Below are 17,557 nucleotides of genomic sequence, written 5' to 3'. Positions count from 1 at the left end.
CAGGCTGAGGGAGATGGGGCTGTTCAGCCTTGAGAAGAGAAGACTCCAGGGAGACCTTGGAGCAGCCTTCCAGTAACTGAAGGGAGCCTGCAAGAAAGCTGGGGAGGGACTTTTTACAAGGGCTTGTAGTGATAGGATGAGAAGGAATGGATTGAAGCTTGAGAAGGGCAGATTTAGACTGGAGATTAGGAGAAAGTTATTGACAAGTGAGGGTGGGGAGACACTGCAACAGGTTGTCCAGGGAGGTTGTGGATGCCCCCTCCCTGGAGGAGTTTCAAGGCCAGGTTGGATGAAGCCTTGAGCAACCTGGGCTAGTGGGAGGTGGAACTAGCAGGGGGGGACATGGCAGGGGGCTGGAACTAGATGACCTTTGAGGTCTCTTTCAACCTAAACCATTCTCTGACTCTTGCCAGAAGCTGCAGGAGGGCAGAGGGTGAGCAGTTACCTGCAGGAGGAGTTTGAGCCGAGTGATGCGCTGGAAAGGGAGGATGAGGAAGGATTTCAGTGAGAGACGCTGGCACACTGGATCACTTTCCAGTCTCTCCAGGACTTGTTGGAACCCTGCATTTCCATTTCTGTGCAAGGGAGAAAGAAAGAAGACATCTAAGAATCAGAACAAACTGGTGGGGGGGAGAAAACAAAACGACAAACCAATCTTCCTAGCGTCAGATTTCAGTTGACTGTTGGAGCACTCCCAACAGCCAAGTTTTGGCCCTGGGGCGAGGAGGTATGAGGAAACTGGTTTCCAACAGCCATAGGGCAGCAGCCCAACCATGAGTAGATATCTTCTCCTTTTGCCAGAGCCCTCTGGAATAAAAGCTACATGTTCATTCCCCTCTGCCAGCAGGGCACCTTTCACACAGAGTGGTGGTTTGGATTCTTTCCTTACATTGAACGGTCCAGCTCCAAGGGTTGGAAACAGCTACATTCCCTCTCTTGTTATTCCTCAGAGCAGCTGTCTTCCCACTTAACATCTCTCTTATCCCCTAGACACTGCTATCCAGTTTTCCATGTTGGGCAGTAGCAGATGAAAAGCCAATGGTGTGGGAGTGGTAGCTGCCACTAGAACAGCCAGGCTCCTGTGCTTGAAGAGGTCCTGGAATACTGCTTCCAGTTCTGGTGTCCCCAGCATAACAAGGGCACAGAGCTGTTGGAGCCATCTCAGACCAGGGTCACAAAGATGATCCAGGAGCTGGAGCTCCTCTGCTATGAGGGCAGGCTGAGGGAGCTGGTGGTGTTCAGCCTGGAGAAGAGAAGACCTCCAGGGGGACATTAGAGCTGCCTTCCAATCCCTGAAGGGATCCTACAGGAAGGCTGCAGAGGGATTTTTCATCAGGGTGTCTAGAGATAGGACAAGGGCTAATGGATTGAAGGTGAGGGAGAGCAGGGTTAGACTGGATCTTAGGAAGCTCTTCATTACAAGGGTAATAGGACTCTGAAACAGGCTGCCCAGGAAGGCTGTGGCTCCCTCCTCCCAGTGGGTGTTGAAGGCCAGGTTGGATGAGGCCTTGAGCAGCCAAGTCTAATTGAGAGGTGTCCCTGCCCATGGCCATGGTTGGAGTAGATGATCTCTAAGGTCCATTCCAGCCTGAGTCATTCTATGATTCTGTGATGATTCTATGGGGAAGAAGGTTGTAGGCCCAGCAGACATTCTCATAGAATCATAAAATGTTCTGGTTGGAAGGGACCTCCAAAGGTCATCCAATCCAACCCCCTCTGCAGTCAGCAGGGGCATCCTCAACTAGATCAGGCTGCCCAGAGCCCTGTTGAGCCTCACATTGAATATCTCCAGAGACAGGGTCCTAGACAAACTCCTGGAGGGCCCTTCTGTGTGGAACTGAGCCACCTCTGAAAAGAATCAATTGCAAGAGCAGAGCTCAGCCAGTCAGCAGCACCCAGAGACAGTGCTTGAGGAGCCTGTTAGGAACAGTGTCTTCTCCTGGAATCACTGCACCTTCACTGCACTTGGGCTGTTACAAAGGGAAGCAGTACAGAAGTGGCAAGGAAACCTTCCTCAGGACTGGGCATATGCCTGGTTAATGCTTGATTGTGCCCTTGGGTACAGAAGAGAAGGACTAAGAGATGTTCCACTCCACTACCCAGAGGTAGACACGTGGTGTTCTCTGGCCCCAGGCTTTTGCATCTTAAAGACTCCTAGAGGGCCAGTTCAATAGTTTCCTTGAGTATAGAGTCACAGAATGGTTGAGGTTGAAAGCTTTACTTTAAGTTCCAAGTTTGCAGTCTGAAAGCCATTATCCAGGACAGTAATTTTTAATCTCTCCAGCAGAAGGCAGAGAGAACAGCTTGTAATGGAGTCAGATATTCTTTCCCTTTCCTATGGGAGAGAGGAGCTTGCAACAGCTCTCTCCTACTGTCCCCAAATGCCACCAAACTGAAGAATCATAGAATGGTCTGGGTTGGAAGAGACCTCCAAAGCTCATCTAGTCCAACCCCCTCTGCAGTCAGCAGGGGCATCCTCAACTAGATCAGACTGCCTAGAGCCCTCCTTGAATATGTGCAGGGAAGGGGCCTCAACTACCTCCCTGGGCAACCTATTGCAATGCTCTACCACCCTCACGGTAAAGAACTTGTTCCTAACTTCCAATCTGAAGAAGGTCCCTGCCTGTTCTTCTAGGTGAGAACACCAGCTTGTAGCTGCAGCATTCCCCATGATTTGGACATAGAGGTAATCAGAAGGGAACAGGTTGCCCAGGGAGGTGGAAGAAGCCGCCTCCCTGGGGGTTTTTAAGGCCGGGCTGGATGTGGCTCTGGGCAACCTGATTTAGCGTGAGGTGTCCTTGTGTGTGAGGTGTCCCTGCCCGTGGCGGTGGGGTTGGAACTAGATGATCCTCGAGGTGCCTCCCAGCCCTGACAGTTCTGTGATTCTGTGAAGTAAGGGGGTAGAAGGGTGCAAGAAGCAAGAGGACTTACAGCAGGCGCTGGAAGGTTTGCTCCTGGTACGTCTGGTTTGTTACGTAGGGCAGGTAGACCCTGCGGAACTCGGGGGCGTGTTTCAGAGCCACATCACACACGTGGAAGGTGAACATGTCCTCCTCAAACTTCTCCTCCAAGTCAAAGAGGAAACTGCAGCATGTGGTTGCAGTGGCATAGAAAAAGGAGAAGGAAATAGGAGTGTCACTGAGTGAAGGAGGAATGGCTTCAGGCCTCTAAAAATCTAGGGGGCAGCATAATGCCTGCACAATGAAAATGAAGAGCTAGGAAGAACAGGAGGCAAAAAGAGGTGAAGGGGATGGGATAGGAGGGAAGGGAATGGGATGGGAGGGAAAGGGAAAGGGATAGAAGGGAAGGGAAAGGGAAAGGGATAGAAGGGAAGGGAAAGGGAAAGGGATAGAAGGGAAGGGAAAGGGAAAGGGATAGAAGGGAAGGGAAAGGGAAAGGGATAGAAGGGAAGGGAAAGGGAAAGGGATAGAAGGGAAGGGAAAGGGAAAGGGATAGAAGGGAAGGGAAAGGGAAAGGGATAGAAGGGAAGGGAAAGGGATAGAAGGGATAGAAGGGAAGGGAAAGGGATAGAAGGGATAGAAGGGAAGGGAAAGGGATAGAAGGGATAGAAGGGAAGGGAAAGGGATAGAAGGGATAGAAGGGAAGGGAAAGGGAAAGGGATAGAAGGGAAGGGAAAGGGAAAGGGATAGAATTAACCAGATTGGAAAAGACCTCAGAGATCATTGAGTCCAACCTATCACCCAACACCATCTAATCAACTAAACCATGGCACCAAGCACCCCATCCAGTCTCTCCCTAAACACCTCCAGTGATGGTGACTCCACCACCTCCCTGGGCAGCCCATTCCAATGGCCAGTCTCTCTTTCTGGGAAGAACTTCTTCATACTTCTAAAGGCATGGTCAGGAGACAACTGAAAAGGGAGACATCACCAGAATGACCCCACTAGAAAAAAGTACAAAAAGGTAGCAGCAAACCTTAGTGGCTTAGCAACTCAGGTAGCCAAACCTCACAGGAGAAAAGCAGACCAGAATCCTACAAGACACAGGATTCTGTGCAGGTGGGGTCATGCCTACATTTCATGGACATATGCTCAAGTGATTCATGTTAGGTTCTGTCAAGTGATGGCTGTAATTTGCTTTTTTTCCCATTCCCCCCCTCCTTTTTTTCTGGTCAGGGCTGATGCAGCTGCTTCTTTCATCTTGTATTTGTCAGGAAATGAATTTGGTTTCATTCGAGGTCAAAGCTGCTCAAGTTTAGTCATAGCAGAGCCCAACAGCAGGTGGCTACAGAAGCCTTTGGAACATTTTGATCTTCTGCAGTGAGCTTTGTGCCACCCTGTCTGGAAGGTAACAGCAAGACTTGCATTGCCCTGGTACCTATAATAGGTGGACATGCCTTTCACAGAGGGTGGTGGATAGGTTTATCTGCAGTGTAGATACATTCCTCTATCTACCTTGAAGGCCTGCCCCTGTGCTCAGCACTGGTTAGGCCACACCTTGAGTCCTGTGTCCAGTTCTGGGCCCCTCAGCTTAGGAAAGATGTTGAGTTGCTGTAAGGCGTCCAGAGAAGGGCAACAAAGCTGGGGAGGGGTTTGGAGCACAGCCCTGTGAGGAGAGGTTGAGGGAGCTGGGGTTGCTTAGCCTGGAGAAGAGGAGGCTCAGGGGAGACCTTCTTGCTCTCTACAACTACCTGAAGGGAGGTTGTAGCCAGGTGGGGATTGGTCTCTTCTGTCAGGCAACCAGCACCAGAACAAGAGGACACAGGCTCAAGCTGCACCAGGGGAGGTATAGGCTGGATGTTAGGAAGAAGTTCTTCCCAGAAAGAGAGATTGGCCATTGGAATGTGCTGCCCAGGGAGGTGGTGGAGTCACCATCACTGGAGGTGTTTAGGAGGAGACTGGATAGGGTGCTTGGTGCCTTGGTTTAGATGATTAGATGGTGTTGGATGATATGGTGGACTCCATGATCTCAAAGGTCTTTTCCAAACTGGTCAATTCAATTCAATTCAATTCAATTCAATGGTCTGTGACCATGCAGAGCTGGAGTGAGAGATGCTCTTGATGGAAAGGATGGGCTGTGTCTTCTGGCCTTCATGGAAGGTGGTAGCCCCTGGAAACAAAAGGCCAAAGCTCACCTGGCGCTGACGTCGCGGACGTCGTGAAGGCGAGAGAAGAGCCACTGACGCTCTTGGTTGGTGAGCATCGCCTGCAGCTCTGCTGACCTCTGGAAGTGATCTACTGCCACGTTGAGGCTGCGTAGGTAGGAAGCTTCAGACATGATCAGCTCAAATTTGGCCTTGAGGGATGAAAGAAGGGAGAACAGCATCGGCACGCTGCACAAGGCTGGGAGGAATCTGAGAGCAGAGAGGGGCAACGCAAGGAAACCTCCCAGAACATGAGCACAGAATGGTTTGGGGTGGAAGGGACCCACAAAGGTCAACTAGTCCAACCTCCCTGCAGTCAGCAGCGACACCCTCCACTAGAGCAGGTAGCTCAGAGGCTTGTTGAACCTCACCTTGAATATCTCCAGGGATGGGGCCTCAACTACCTCCCTGGATAGCCTGTTGCAGTGTTCCACCACCCTCATACTAAACAACTGGTTCCTAACATCCAATCTCAATCTGCTCTTCTCTCATTTCAAACCATTGCCCCTCATTCTATCACTTATCCATCAGGTTTAGAGTGGATCTTAGGAAGAAGTTCCCCAGTACAAGGGTGGAGAGACTCTGGAATAGGCTGCCCAGGGAGGCTATGGATGCCTCCTCCCTGGGCGTGTTCAAGGCCAGGCTGGATGAGGCCTTGAGCAGCTGAGTCTAGTTGAGAGGTGTCCCTGCCCATGGTGGGGAGGTTGGAGTAGAGGAACTCTGAGGTCCTTTCCAACCTGAGCCATTCTAGGATTCATTCTATGATTTTTCCACAACTCTGAACATCAGCACTGTAACTGCTTCTGAAGCACAGCTACCACACACCCCATACTACTTACAGGGGTAGAGGTGACCTCTGCATTCCACCACCTGCATTACTTACATCAGAACTTTTTGCTCTCCATTTTAACCACCCTTCTCAGGACTCCTTGCTGACTACAGTTCATCATCAGGGAATACTTCACTGTAAGGGTGGTGAAGCAATGGAACAGGCTGCCCAGAGAAGTTGTGGAGGAGTCTCCTTCTCTGGAGACTTTCAAAACCCACCTGGATGTGTTCCTGTGCAGCCTGCCCTAGGTGCTCCTGCTCTGGCAGGGGAGTTGGACTTGTTGATGCCCCTGAAAGGAGGCTGGAGTGAGGTTGGTGTTGGTTTCTTCTCCCAAGTAACCAGAGATAGGAGGAGAGGAAATGGGTTCGAGTTGTGCCAGGGGAGGTTTAGACTGGACACAAGGAAAAACTTCTTTAGTGAGAGAGTGGTGAGGAGTTGGAACAGGCTGCCCAGGGATGAGGTGGAGCTGCCATCCCTGGAGGTGTTCAAGAAGCTGTGGATGTGGTGCTTCAGGGGATGGTTTAGTGGTCACAGTAGCTGGGTTATGATCGGACTTGGTGATCTTAAAGGTCCTTTCCAGCCTTAATGATTCTACGATCTCCAGAGGTCCCTTCCAACCCCTCCCATTCTATGATCTACTTTGTTACACCTCTCCATTACCTCTTGCAGCTTCTGCTCATCACGAGACATATTGAGTAGGATCCTGCTGCCCCTTATCATGGGGATGTCCTGCCAGAGGGATGCAGTAGAGGAGACTGACAGACGCTGCAAATAGGAGTCCTGGGGGGACAGCACTTTCCTGCGCAGCCTTGGGGAGCTTGGGAAGCTCGACTCTAGATCCTCTGCAAAAGAGTCCACTCTCTTCTGGCTTTGAATGGCCTTGTTCAGAACCACATCACTGTACTCCTGGTAGAGCAGTCTTGCTGTGAAGAGAGGCATGGACAGTTATACTTTCTGGAGCAGCTACCCACCCCCTGCTTCAGCCTGGGGAAAGCTCTGTCTCAGACTGGGGACTCGCTTCCCTGCCTCCACTGCCCACCACTAGCTTTCCTTCCTTGTGACCATGTGGGCAGGAGCCCCCTCTCCTTTGTGCTCAGTGCAAGGGTGAGGGATGATGGAGCACTACTACAGCACTTGGAGCAGAAGGTACTTACAGGAGTTGATCAGTTTGGAGTGCCGGCGTTTGAAGTTCTCCACCGTGTCTGCAGGTTTCTTCTCCCTGTCAGAGAGTGAGGATTTAGAAACGGGGAGTGAAGGAAGAGCACAGCACCAGAGATGGTCTGTCCCAACCTTGGCAACACATCTGTCACAATAAGGACCTCTTTTTCCAAGGAGCTCAACCTCTACATGCTTTACCATAATCCCACTGTCCAAAAGGGACAGGAATGCTTCTGTTGTAATGGGGTCCTCCCCCAGAGGGCACAGACTGGAGCACAGGCCTGAGTCTTTAGAATAGAATAGAATTAACCAGGTTGGATATGGTTTCCCCTGAGCCTCCTCTTCTCCAGGCTAAGCAACCCCAGCTCCCTCAGCCTCTCCTCACAGGGCTGTGCTCCAAACCCCTCCCCAGCTTCGTTGCCCTTCTCTGGACACCTTCCAGCAACTCAACATCTTTCCTAAACTGAGGAGCCCAGAACTGGACACAGGACTCAAGGTGTGGCCTAACCAGTGCTGAGTACAGGGGCACAATGACTTCCCTGCTCCTGCTGGCCACACTATTGCTGATCCAGTCCAGGATGCCATTTGCCTTCTTGGCCACCTGGGCACACTGCTGGCTCATGTTCAGCCTACTAACAATCAGTACCCCCAGATCCCTTTCTGCCTGGCTGCTCTCCAGCTGCTATGACCCCAGCCTGTAGCACTGCATGGGGTTGTTGTGGCCAATGTGTAGAACCACATCACTGTACTCCTGGTAGAGCAGTCTTGCTGTGAAGAGAGGCATGGATAGTTTATTACAGTCTTCTACTCCACATCATCATCTGTGGTCCCTCAGGAACAATGGAGAGCATCAGCTAGCTGTGCTACACAGGAATGAGGACAAATTCTAAGGGGCCTTTGAGAGACTTACCTCAATATCACTGGTTCTGCACTGACTGGTGGTTCCCTGTGTGCCTTGTGAGCTTCTTCTTCTGAGGGGAGGGAAGGAATTTCTGCATGTAAGATAATCAGAAAGCAAAGCCATTAAGTCATTTGTAGAGTCAAGCTACAACCCAAATAAGACAGAGAGACAGCTCACCTTGGGCTGGAGTAGAGGTGCCCTCCTGACCTTTATTTTGGGGTCAGAAACATCCTAGTTTTAATAGTCCTTGGCATTATTTACACTTTTGGCCACACTTGCTCTTCCTACAAAGAAAAAAGGCTGCCACTTGCAGTGAGGACAGCAACTCTAAGAGCTTCTCTCTCCAGCAGCCTAAGTGAAGACACTGCCTGTGGGACTTGCTTGGTGCTGCTTTTCCCAGCAGCAGCTTGGGTCAGGCCTAGAGGATCCATGGACCTAAAGTCATGTCTCAAAGTCTCAGGTCTTTCTTCTGTGGATGTTGATCCCCCCAAAAAAATCTCTCAGTGACTGGTGCTGCAGGGATGCTGGACATCTAATAAGGTCACTCTTGTGAAGAGTCTTGGGAGGGATAGGATAGAATAGAATAGAATAGAATAAAATTAACCAGGTTGGAAGAGACCTTTGAGATCATCGAGTCCAACCTATCACCCAACACCATCTAATCAACTAAACCAAGGCACCAAGCACCCTATCCAGTCTCTTCCTGAACACCTCCAGTGATGGTGACTCCACCACCTCCCTGGGCAGCACATTCCAATGGGCAATGTCTCTTTCTGGGAAGAATTTCTTCCTAACATCCAGCCTAAACCTGCCTTGGCACTGTGTCCTCTTGTTCTGGTGCTGGTTGCCTGGGAGAAGAGCCCAACCCCCACCTGGCTACAACCTCCCTTCAGGTACCTGTAGAGAGCAAGAAGGTCTCCCCTAAGCCTCCTCTTCTCCAGGCTAAGCAACCCCAGCTCCCTCAGCCTCTCCTCACAGGGCTGTGCTCCAGACCCCTCCCCAGCTTTGTTGCCCTTCTCTGGACACCTTCCAGCAACTCAACATCTTTCCTAAATTGAGGAGCCCAGAACCGGACACAGGACTCCAGGTGTGGCCTGACCAGTGTGCCCCTGAGTACAGGGGGACAATGACTTCCCTGCTCCTGCTGGCCACACTACTCCTGATGCAAGCCAGGATGCCATTGGCTTTCTTGGCCTCCTGGGCATGCTGCTGGTTCATGTTCAGCCTACTATCAACCAGCACCCCCAGGTCCCTCTCTGCCTGGCTGTTCTCCAGCCACTCTGACCCCAGCCTGTAGCACTGCATGGGGTTGTTGTGGCCAATGTGTAGCACTCTGCACTTAGATGTGTTCAATCTCATGCCCTTGGACTCTGCCCTTCTGTCCAGCCTGTCAAGGTCCCTCTGCAGAGCTCTCCTACCCTCTAACAGATCAACTCCTGCCCCCAGCCCAAGAATCCAGCTCTCACATTGTCTACTATGGGAGCATCCACAAAGTGCTGCTTGAGTCATCTTCTGTTTATGTCAAATGGGGCAAGTGTGGATTTTCCTTTGCTTTTTGGAGGGATTTTAATTTAACTGTGGAAAAAAAAAATCATCATCCATATAAAATTCATTTGAAGCAGGAGGAGCAAAGAAGTCCAAAGACTGAGCTGCAAGCATAGGTCAGGGGAAAGACAGTGCTGATGTCTTAGATGTTTTCAAATTTGGAAGCAAGGATTTCCAGGTCAAACACATGAAGAAATCTTTGTTCAAGTGCTGCCAAAATTTCACATCTTTTCCACACTCCCTTTTTCCCCTCTGTGCCAGAAGGTCAGGCACGTTGTGGAGCTTAGCAAATCAACTGAGGAGAAGCAAGTAGGCTTAAAAATCACAGGATGGGCTGGGTTGGAAGGGACCTCCAAAGGTCATCTAGTCCACCAGGTAAGACAGAATCACAGAATTCTACCTGTGATTAGCTAGAGAACACAACAGAGAGCAGAGAGAGATTAGAAGAGAGTGCAGACACCCCTCCTGACAGCAGAGGCATGTTTGCCATCTGGTGACATCAATGATTTGGCCTCTGTGCAAGTTGGGACCTTGAGCTTGGCAACATTTGCATTCTTATCTGTCATCTCAAATCCCATGTTCTCAGGAAGCTCATCTCTTTCAGAAGGTCAAATTGGAACCCCAAAGGTGGCAGTTGCAAAAGAAAGGGAGGGAGCAAATAAACAAGGAGCTGAAACATGTGGCAACAGAGCCAGGCTGCTGAGGGGGTGTGCGTGAGCGTTCAGAGAGTGCTGCTGCTTGGAAGGGACCTCTGGAGATCAGCAAATAGAACCCCCCTGCCAAAGGAGGGTCACCTAGGGCAGGTCACACAGGAATACAATGTCCAGGTGGCTCTGGAAAGTCTGCAGAGGAGACCCCACAATCTCTCTGGGCAGCCTGCACCGTCACAGCAAAGAAGTTTTTCCTCATGCTGAGGTGGAACCTCCTGGGTTCCAGCCTGTGGCCCTCACCCTGTGACCACTGAAAGGAGCCAGGCCCCTTCTTCTTGACAACCACCCTTCAGGTGATTATGAACATTAATAAGATCCCCTCTCAGCCTTCTCTTTTCCAGGCTAAACAGCCCTAGGTCACTCAGCCTTTCCTCATCAGTCCCTTTAGCATCCTCAAAGCCTCTGTTGGACTCTCTCTGGTATATTCCTGTCCCTTTTCCACTGGGGAGCCCAGAACTGGACACAGCACTCCAGATGTGGTCTCCCTGGGGCAGGGAGCAGCCCTGGCCCCACAAACAGTGTCCTCACAGCCCTATTCCACCACTTCTCCTGGTTTTCCTTGCTGCTTGGAAAAGGGCTGCTACCAGTGCAGCAAAATGCAACGGCCATGTGATGGCAGCAAAGGTGATGAGCAGAAACTCGCCACAGAGCTGCACCAAGAAACTCATTCCTGCAAGCAGGCCAAAATAGGTCAGGTTATTGAACAAGGCTGACAGATCACTGAACATGGACAAGTGACACGAAGAGAGACTGGATGGGAAGTCAAGAGGTGAAGTAAGTTCTCTGTTGCAGTGTGAAATGAGGGGACTGAGCCCCAGCCTGCAGCCCTGCTCATGAATGCTGCTTTGGTTCCAGGGCAGCAGAGATGAGCTAGGGGACAGCTGGGAGCAGGGAGCTTGGGGTAGGACAGCAAGGGGGCAACAGGGCTGGAGTCAGGAGTACCACCAGGAAGGTGCAAGAGCAATGGTGACCTCTCAGCTCTCCTTCCTCTCTACCACCCTGCCTGTTTAATTCAACCCTAGTGCAAGGTGTCCCTGCCCCTGGCAGGGGGCTTGGAAGTAGATGATCCCTGAGGCCCCTTCCAACTCTGACAATTCTATGATTCAACAATCCTACATTTTTTGGGGGATCTGCAATAAGCTGGGGAGGGGGAAGGGAAATGGAGGAGAGGACTCACCCTGCAAGATGTCTGGTGGTACTGATGCCCTCTTCAAGCCCTGACGGTGCCAGTCCTTGCTCTTCACGCGGCGTTTCATTGGGCTTTCCTGATGAGCTGCTGGCTCCTGTGCAGCTGCCCTGCTGCTTTTTTTGTCTGGCCAACTGGATGATTTTTCCAAAGGTGAATGTCTTGGCATTTCTTCCTTTGGCTGAGCTACCAAGTGATGTTCTCCTCCTCCCTCCGGCTTTTGCTTGACCCTTCTCTCGTCTTCTGTTTTCTCTGCGATTGCCAGCGGCACTTGGAAGTTCTTTGTGTCCACACCGAAGATGCTTGCCTGGTCCTCCCACCGTAGCTCCCCCGAGTCCTCCTCCCCTTGGCAGGTCTTTCTGGTGGTGGGTGGTGATGGAGGGCTGAGCTGGAGAAAGTGGATTGGGTTGGTGAATGCTAGCATGGGAGGCGGCTGGGCAGCGTCTCTGCTCTTGGAGTCTGTGGATGTTAGCAGGCCTTCCAGCGAGGGCCACGAAGGGTGGTCAGGTGAGGAGTTGCCACACTGTATGTGCTGGTCTGCTGGGTCAGGGCTGGTGTCAGAGCAGCCAGGCAGTGCTTCATTCCCACCAGCAGAAAAGCTTTTGGCCAACAAACTGACCCCTGAGTCATCAGAAGTCTCTGTATCTTGGGTACCTGAGTCACCGAGATCCCACTCTCTAGTTACTGGAACAAGGTCACCTTTCTCTGCTCCATCTTCCCCATCAGAAGCAGAGGCCACAGTGTGAGAATCAGACACAGAGGCAGCAGTCCGAGGAGCGTGGCTTAGAGTAGGGTGAGGGGCTAGCAACTTACTGTCCCCCATCCCAGAGCTGAGATGTGGCCCAGAGTAAGGTACAGGAGCCAGTGGCTGGTGACTTTCTAGGGCTGGAGGTTGAACGAGGTGATTTGCATTGAGTGCAGGGGACTGAGCTTGCCTGGGGCCTGGGAGGTGGGAAGAAGGAAGCTGGTTGGCATCAGGCTCAGACACCAGAGGTAGGCTTGAGTGGGACTGAGGGGACAGAGGTTGTTCTTGGTGGTTCACAGCAGGGACTGGATCTTCTTCAGAGGGCCAAGTTAGGGTGCTCAGGACGCTGGAGATCCTGGATCCAGGCTCTTTGGGGTTTACACTGCAGCCTGACTGCATTCCTTGGGCTCCCTGATCCATGTTTGCTGTGCTTCCTTTGCCTTGGGCAGTGGCACTTCTTTCTGGGAGGTTGTGCTGAATTGTCTCTAGGTGGTTTACAGGAGTGGAAGTCCTGCCTGGTGTTTGGGGTGGTTCCAGAGGCCCTGCAATGATAGCCCCAATCCTCCTATCCTCAGGAAGGCTCTCCTCTAGGGTAAGACAGCTTGTGCCGGTTACAGAGGGGCCAGGAAGGTCTTCATGAAAGCCTTCCTCAGAAGTAAGGAGTTCATGGGAAGTGCTGGCCTCCTCTGGATCAATACTGGGAGCAGTATTGATGATGGCTGATGCTGGCTCCTGCACTGCTACAGAAGCTGCTTGGTTGCCTGACTTCTCTACAGAGGCTAGCAGACACAGGTTGGCAACAGGGCAGTCCTCAGGGGTCACAGAGGCTGTTCCACCAGCACAGCCTTGTGATGGGCCAGATGCTGAAGCCAGAGAGCTGAGCTCTGGGGGTAAAGCTGGAATGAATTCCTGAAGCTCAGCCTCTCCCAGATTTCCTGCAATGGGATTAGGTGGCTCCAAGTCCTTGGTAGCAGAGGCAGGGTGTGCTGGAACAGAAACCTCTTGGTTCTGTGCTCCACGGAGCAGTGCATCTCTGTCAAACTGCTGGACAGCCTTTCCATGCCCCTCACTTCCATGCTCCCCCTCCTTGCCCCCTCTTGTCCTCTCATCCCAGTCAGCTTCTCCACTCTCCTGACCACCAATGGAAAAGCGGCCAGAGTCCTCCAGGTCTTCCACCTGGTCAGAGCTGGGGCACGTGTGTGGGGCCACCACTGGAGCTTCACCCCCTGGCTTCAGGTTATCTGAGGACAGAGGGCTGTCAGCAGGTGGCTGGCATCCAGAACCTGCTTCTGTGGTAGGAGCTTTCAGCAGTACATCCTCAGCAGGAGGCTGATCCACAGAGACAGGCTCCCCAGGAGGAAATGCTGATCCTGTTGGCTCAGCCGCTGAAGCATTCTCCAGGCCACAAGGGCCCACATCACGCCTGGCAACTGAAGAGATCTCTGACCCAAAAGCTGCTGAGGGAGGCTCCAGTTGGAGCTCTTCCTGCAGTCTGAGCTCTTCCCTCTGCAGTTGCTCCTGCTCATTTTGTTCCTTGGTTTTCCTGTCTTTGGGCTTCAAAGATGTTCCTTCTTCTGGCAGATTCTGCTCTTTGGGCCCTTTCTTCTCTTCAGGCTCTTTCTTCTCCTCTTCCTGCCGAAGTTTAGACACTGCCTCATTCTCTGCTGGTTCCTGACGCTGGGAAGCATTCACTTCCTCAGCTTGCTTAGCAACAGCCCCTCCCTGGAGGGCACTCTGTGCTGGAGAGGCAGCTCTGCCTTCTGTTTTGCTGTCACCATCTTCCAGAAGGCAGCATTTGGAAGTGGATGAGTTTTCTTTAGGAACCATTCCTCCTCCCTGGGCTTTGACCATGCTGCTGTTCCCTGTTTCATCCCCTGAGATCCTTCCTTCTGCTGGTACTGTACTTATTTGGCTGTCATCTGGTAAGGTGGAAGACAACTGACAGGCAGAAGAAGGCACCAAATTCTCTCCCAAACCTTGAAGTGCTCTTAGGCTTTCCTTAGCATCATCACAAGTGTCCTCTACTGCTTCCTCTGAGGTAGGCTGCTCAGCAGTTGCTGGTGCCACTTTTTGATTGCTTTGCTTCTGCTCTGCACCAGCATCAACCTCCAGCAGAAAATCCCTCCCAGAGACCTTATCCAGGAAGGGTTCAGCTTTATAATGCCCCTCTGAAACAGTTTTACACACCAAGAAGCACTTAGGTGTCTCCCTCTGAGAGGAAAAGGCATCAGCCAAAGGTGATTTCAGGTGCTGGGCATTAGGGTCTGGGCCATCAGAAGTCAGTTCTGCCTGGCACTGGGGAAACTCAGTGCTGAGGTCCACAGCCTGTAGGGTGCTGTTGCCTGAGGCTGGCCCATCCTGGTTTGTGCTGAGGGAAGAAGAGTCCTGGTTGCCTTCTAGGTCAACCAGCTCCACTTGGTTAAGTTTCAGAGAACAACCCAGAACACCCTCCTCTGAAAGCATTTCTCCTTCCAAAGCTGAGAGACCCTTCTGAGGCTCTGCATCACCTTGCTCTCGTTCCAGTCCCGCTGGCCCTTTTGGCACAGGGTTACAGGATCTGCCCAGCATCTCTGCTGCTGTCCCTGGAGCAGAGAGGCAGCGCTCAGGAGTGCTGAGCTCTGCCCCCTTCGCAGAGTCCGAGGGGCTGGTGCTCACGCTGGCTGCTGCAGGAGGGGCATGATGCTCTCTGCTGACTGCTGTGGGATCCCAAACTTCCTCAGGGCTGCTGCTGGCTTCTGGGGGAGTGCTGCCTCCCTCGCTGCTTTCTTCAGACTCCATCAGTGACACATCTTGCTAAAGACAAACACAGAGAAGAAAAAACAACAAACCAGAATGACACAGGGGATCTCATGGGGTGACAAACTTTTAAAAGCAGGTACTAGTGCAGGGAGAGGCTGAGGGAGCTGGGCTTGCTGAGCCTGGAAAAGAGAAGGCTCAGGGGGAACCTTATTGCTCTCTACAGCTACCTGAAGGGAGGTTGTAGCCAGGTGGGGGTTGGTCTCTTCTCCCAGGCAACCAGCACCAGAACAAGAGGACAAAGTCTCAAGCTGTGCCAGGGGAGGTTTAGGCTGGATGTTAGAAGTTCTTCCCAGAAAGAGAGATTGGCCATTGGAATGTGCTGCTCAGGGAGGTGGTGGAGTCACCATCACTGGAGGTGTTTAGGAAGAGACTGGATAGGGTGCTTGGTGCCATACAGAGAGAGTGATTGCACATTGGAATGGGCTGCCTGGGGAGGTGGTGGAGTCGCCATCACTGGAGGTGTTCAGGAGGAGACTTGATGGGGTGCTTGGTGCCGTGGGTTAGTTGTTTGGGTGGTGTTTGATTGGTTGTGATCTTGAAGGTCTCTTCCAACCTGGTTTATTCTATGTATATATATATATGTATATGGTTTAGTTGATTAGATGGTGTTGGGTGATAGGTTGGACTCGATCTCAAAGGCCTTTTCCAACCTGGTCAATTCTATTCTATGATGGATTAAAATCTTTTGAAGTGTGTGAAAAAACCCCAGGCTTTATTTGCCCCCCAAAATGAGTTAAGTGTTGCATCTTTCTTCCCATTCTTCTCCATACATCCAACACACTGCCCATGTTTCACAGAATCACCAAGGTTGGAAGAGACCTCAAAGATCAGCAAGTCCAACCTGTCACCCAGCATCTCATGAGTAGACCATGGCACCAAGTGCCACATCCAATCCCCTCTTGAACACCTCCAAGGATGGTGACTCCACCACTCCTTTCGTGGGCCTGCTGTCATTTTTCCCCTCACACTCCTCCACAACACCCTGATGGGCTGGGACTGCTGTAAAGTGACAAGAAGCTCTACCACTGAAAGCTTTCCCATAAGGAAAAGTATTTTCCAGCAAGAAATCCTGCCCCCATGGAAAACCAAGCCCTCCTTGCCTTGCCTGCACCTTCTCCTAACACTGCAGCCCTGTTTAAGAAGAGACTGGTTAATAACCTCAAAGCTAAAAGGTGATACCAGAAGAGACTGAGAAAACAAGAAAAATCAGCAAATTCTCCACTAATTTTTATGCCATGGATACCTCTTTATGGCTGAACACTTCTGAGCTCTTCTAGTGCTTAGCTGAGTTGCCCAGGGAGGTGGTTGGAGCCCCATGCCTGAAGATATTCAAAGTGAGGCTCAACAGGGCTCTGGGCAGCCTGATCTAGTTGAGGATCCCCCTGTTGATTGCAGAGGGGGGTAGACTGGGTGACCTTTGGAGGTCCCTTCCAACCCAGACCATTCTGTGATTCTATGAGTCTTAAAGACCTCTTGATTTCAACAGGAAGGTAATGGCTTTAGAATAGACTCATAGAATCAATAAGGTTGGAAAAGACCTCAAAGATCATCAAGTCCAACCTGGCACCCAACACCTCATGACTACTAAACCATGGCACCAAGTGCCACATCCAATCCCCTCTTGAACACCTCCAGGGATGGTGACTCCACTACCTCCCTGGGCAGCACATTCCAATGGCTAACAACTCTCTCTGTGAGGAACTTTCTCCTCACCTCCAGCCTAAACCTCCCCTGGTGCAGCTTGAGACTGTGTCCTCTTGTTCTGGTGCTGGTTGCCTGGAAGAAGAGACCAACCCCCTCCTGTCTACAACCTCCCTTCAGGTAGTTGCAGAATAGAATAGAATAAGGAATAGGAATAGAATAATCCAGGTTGGAAGCGACCTTCAAGATCATCAAGTCCAATCTATCAGCCAACATCAACTAATCCATGGCACCAAGTGCCTCTGTATGTAGGCAGTAGGACCTTACTGCAACTGATGACAGACAGGGATTCATGGTTACCAAGACACAGGTATAGGAAAATGTAAATACCATGACTAGGGCATGGCACAAGACACAGGATATGTGAAGGCTGTACATCACAAAGGCTGAGAGTACCTCTGGTGTGTGTGGATGTATCTACAAAGAGAAAATGTACCAGAGAATGGTCTGGGTTGGAAGGGAACCCCAAAGTTCATCCAGTCCAACTGCCTGCAGTCAGTAGAGGACATCCTCCACTAGAGCAGGTTTCTCAGAGCCTTGTCCAGCCTCACCTTGAAGACCCCCAGGGATGGGGACTCAACTACCTCCCTGGGCAATTTGTTGCACTTTTCCACCAGCCTCATGCTAAAGAACTTGCTCCTAAGATCCAATCTCAATCTGCTCTTCTCTCATTTCAATCCACTGCCCCTCGTCCTGTCCCTGCAGGCCTTTGCAAACAGTCCCTCTGCAGCCTTCTTGCAGCCCCCTTCAGCCACTGGGAGGCTGCTCTTAGGTCTGCCTGGAGCCTTCTCTTCTCCAGGCTGAACAACCCCAGCTCTCTCAGCCTGTCCTCATGGCAGAACTGGTATCTTCATGGCCCACCTCTGGCCCTGCTCCATC

The 17,557-nt window shown here is 51.5% G+C and overlaps 1 protein-coding gene across 1 annotated transcript in view; it reads right to left on the bottom strand.

Annotated features, from left to right (window-relative positions):
- The window catches only part of ARHGEF5 (Rho guanine nucleotide exchange factor 5), a gene marked incomplete at its 5' end in the record, with an annotated part of 51,334 nt that overhangs the window by 7,089 nt on the left and 26,688 nt on the right, over window positions 1-17,557 (bottom strand). Inside the window, 7 exons of the mRNA XM_054177868.1 lie at window positions 446-575; window positions 2,932-3,084; window positions 5,096-5,256; window positions 6,594-6,856; window positions 7,088-7,152; window positions 8,002-8,083; window positions 11,425-14,971. Coding sequence (XP_054033843.1) covers window positions 446-575; window positions 2,932-3,084; window positions 5,096-5,256; window positions 6,594-6,856; window positions 7,088-7,152; window positions 8,002-8,083; window positions 11,425-14,971 — 4,401 coding nt within the window. The remainder of the gene's footprint in view (window positions 1-445; window positions 576-2,931; window positions 3,085-5,095; window positions 5,257-6,593; window positions 6,857-7,087; window positions 7,153-8,001; window positions 8,084-11,424; window positions 14,972-17,557) is intronic.

The sequence above is a fragment of the Dryobates pubescens genome, chromosome Z, assembly GCF_014839835.1.
Source record: "Dryobates pubescens isolate bDryPub1 chromosome Z, bDryPub1.pri, whole genome shotgun sequence".
In the NCBI taxonomy this organism is placed as follows: Eukaryota; Metazoa; Chordata; class Aves; order Piciformes; family Picidae; genus Dryobates; species Dryobates pubescens.
Note: the sequence above shows the minus strand (reverse complement) of the source record. Positions and strands in the feature narration are given on the sequence as shown.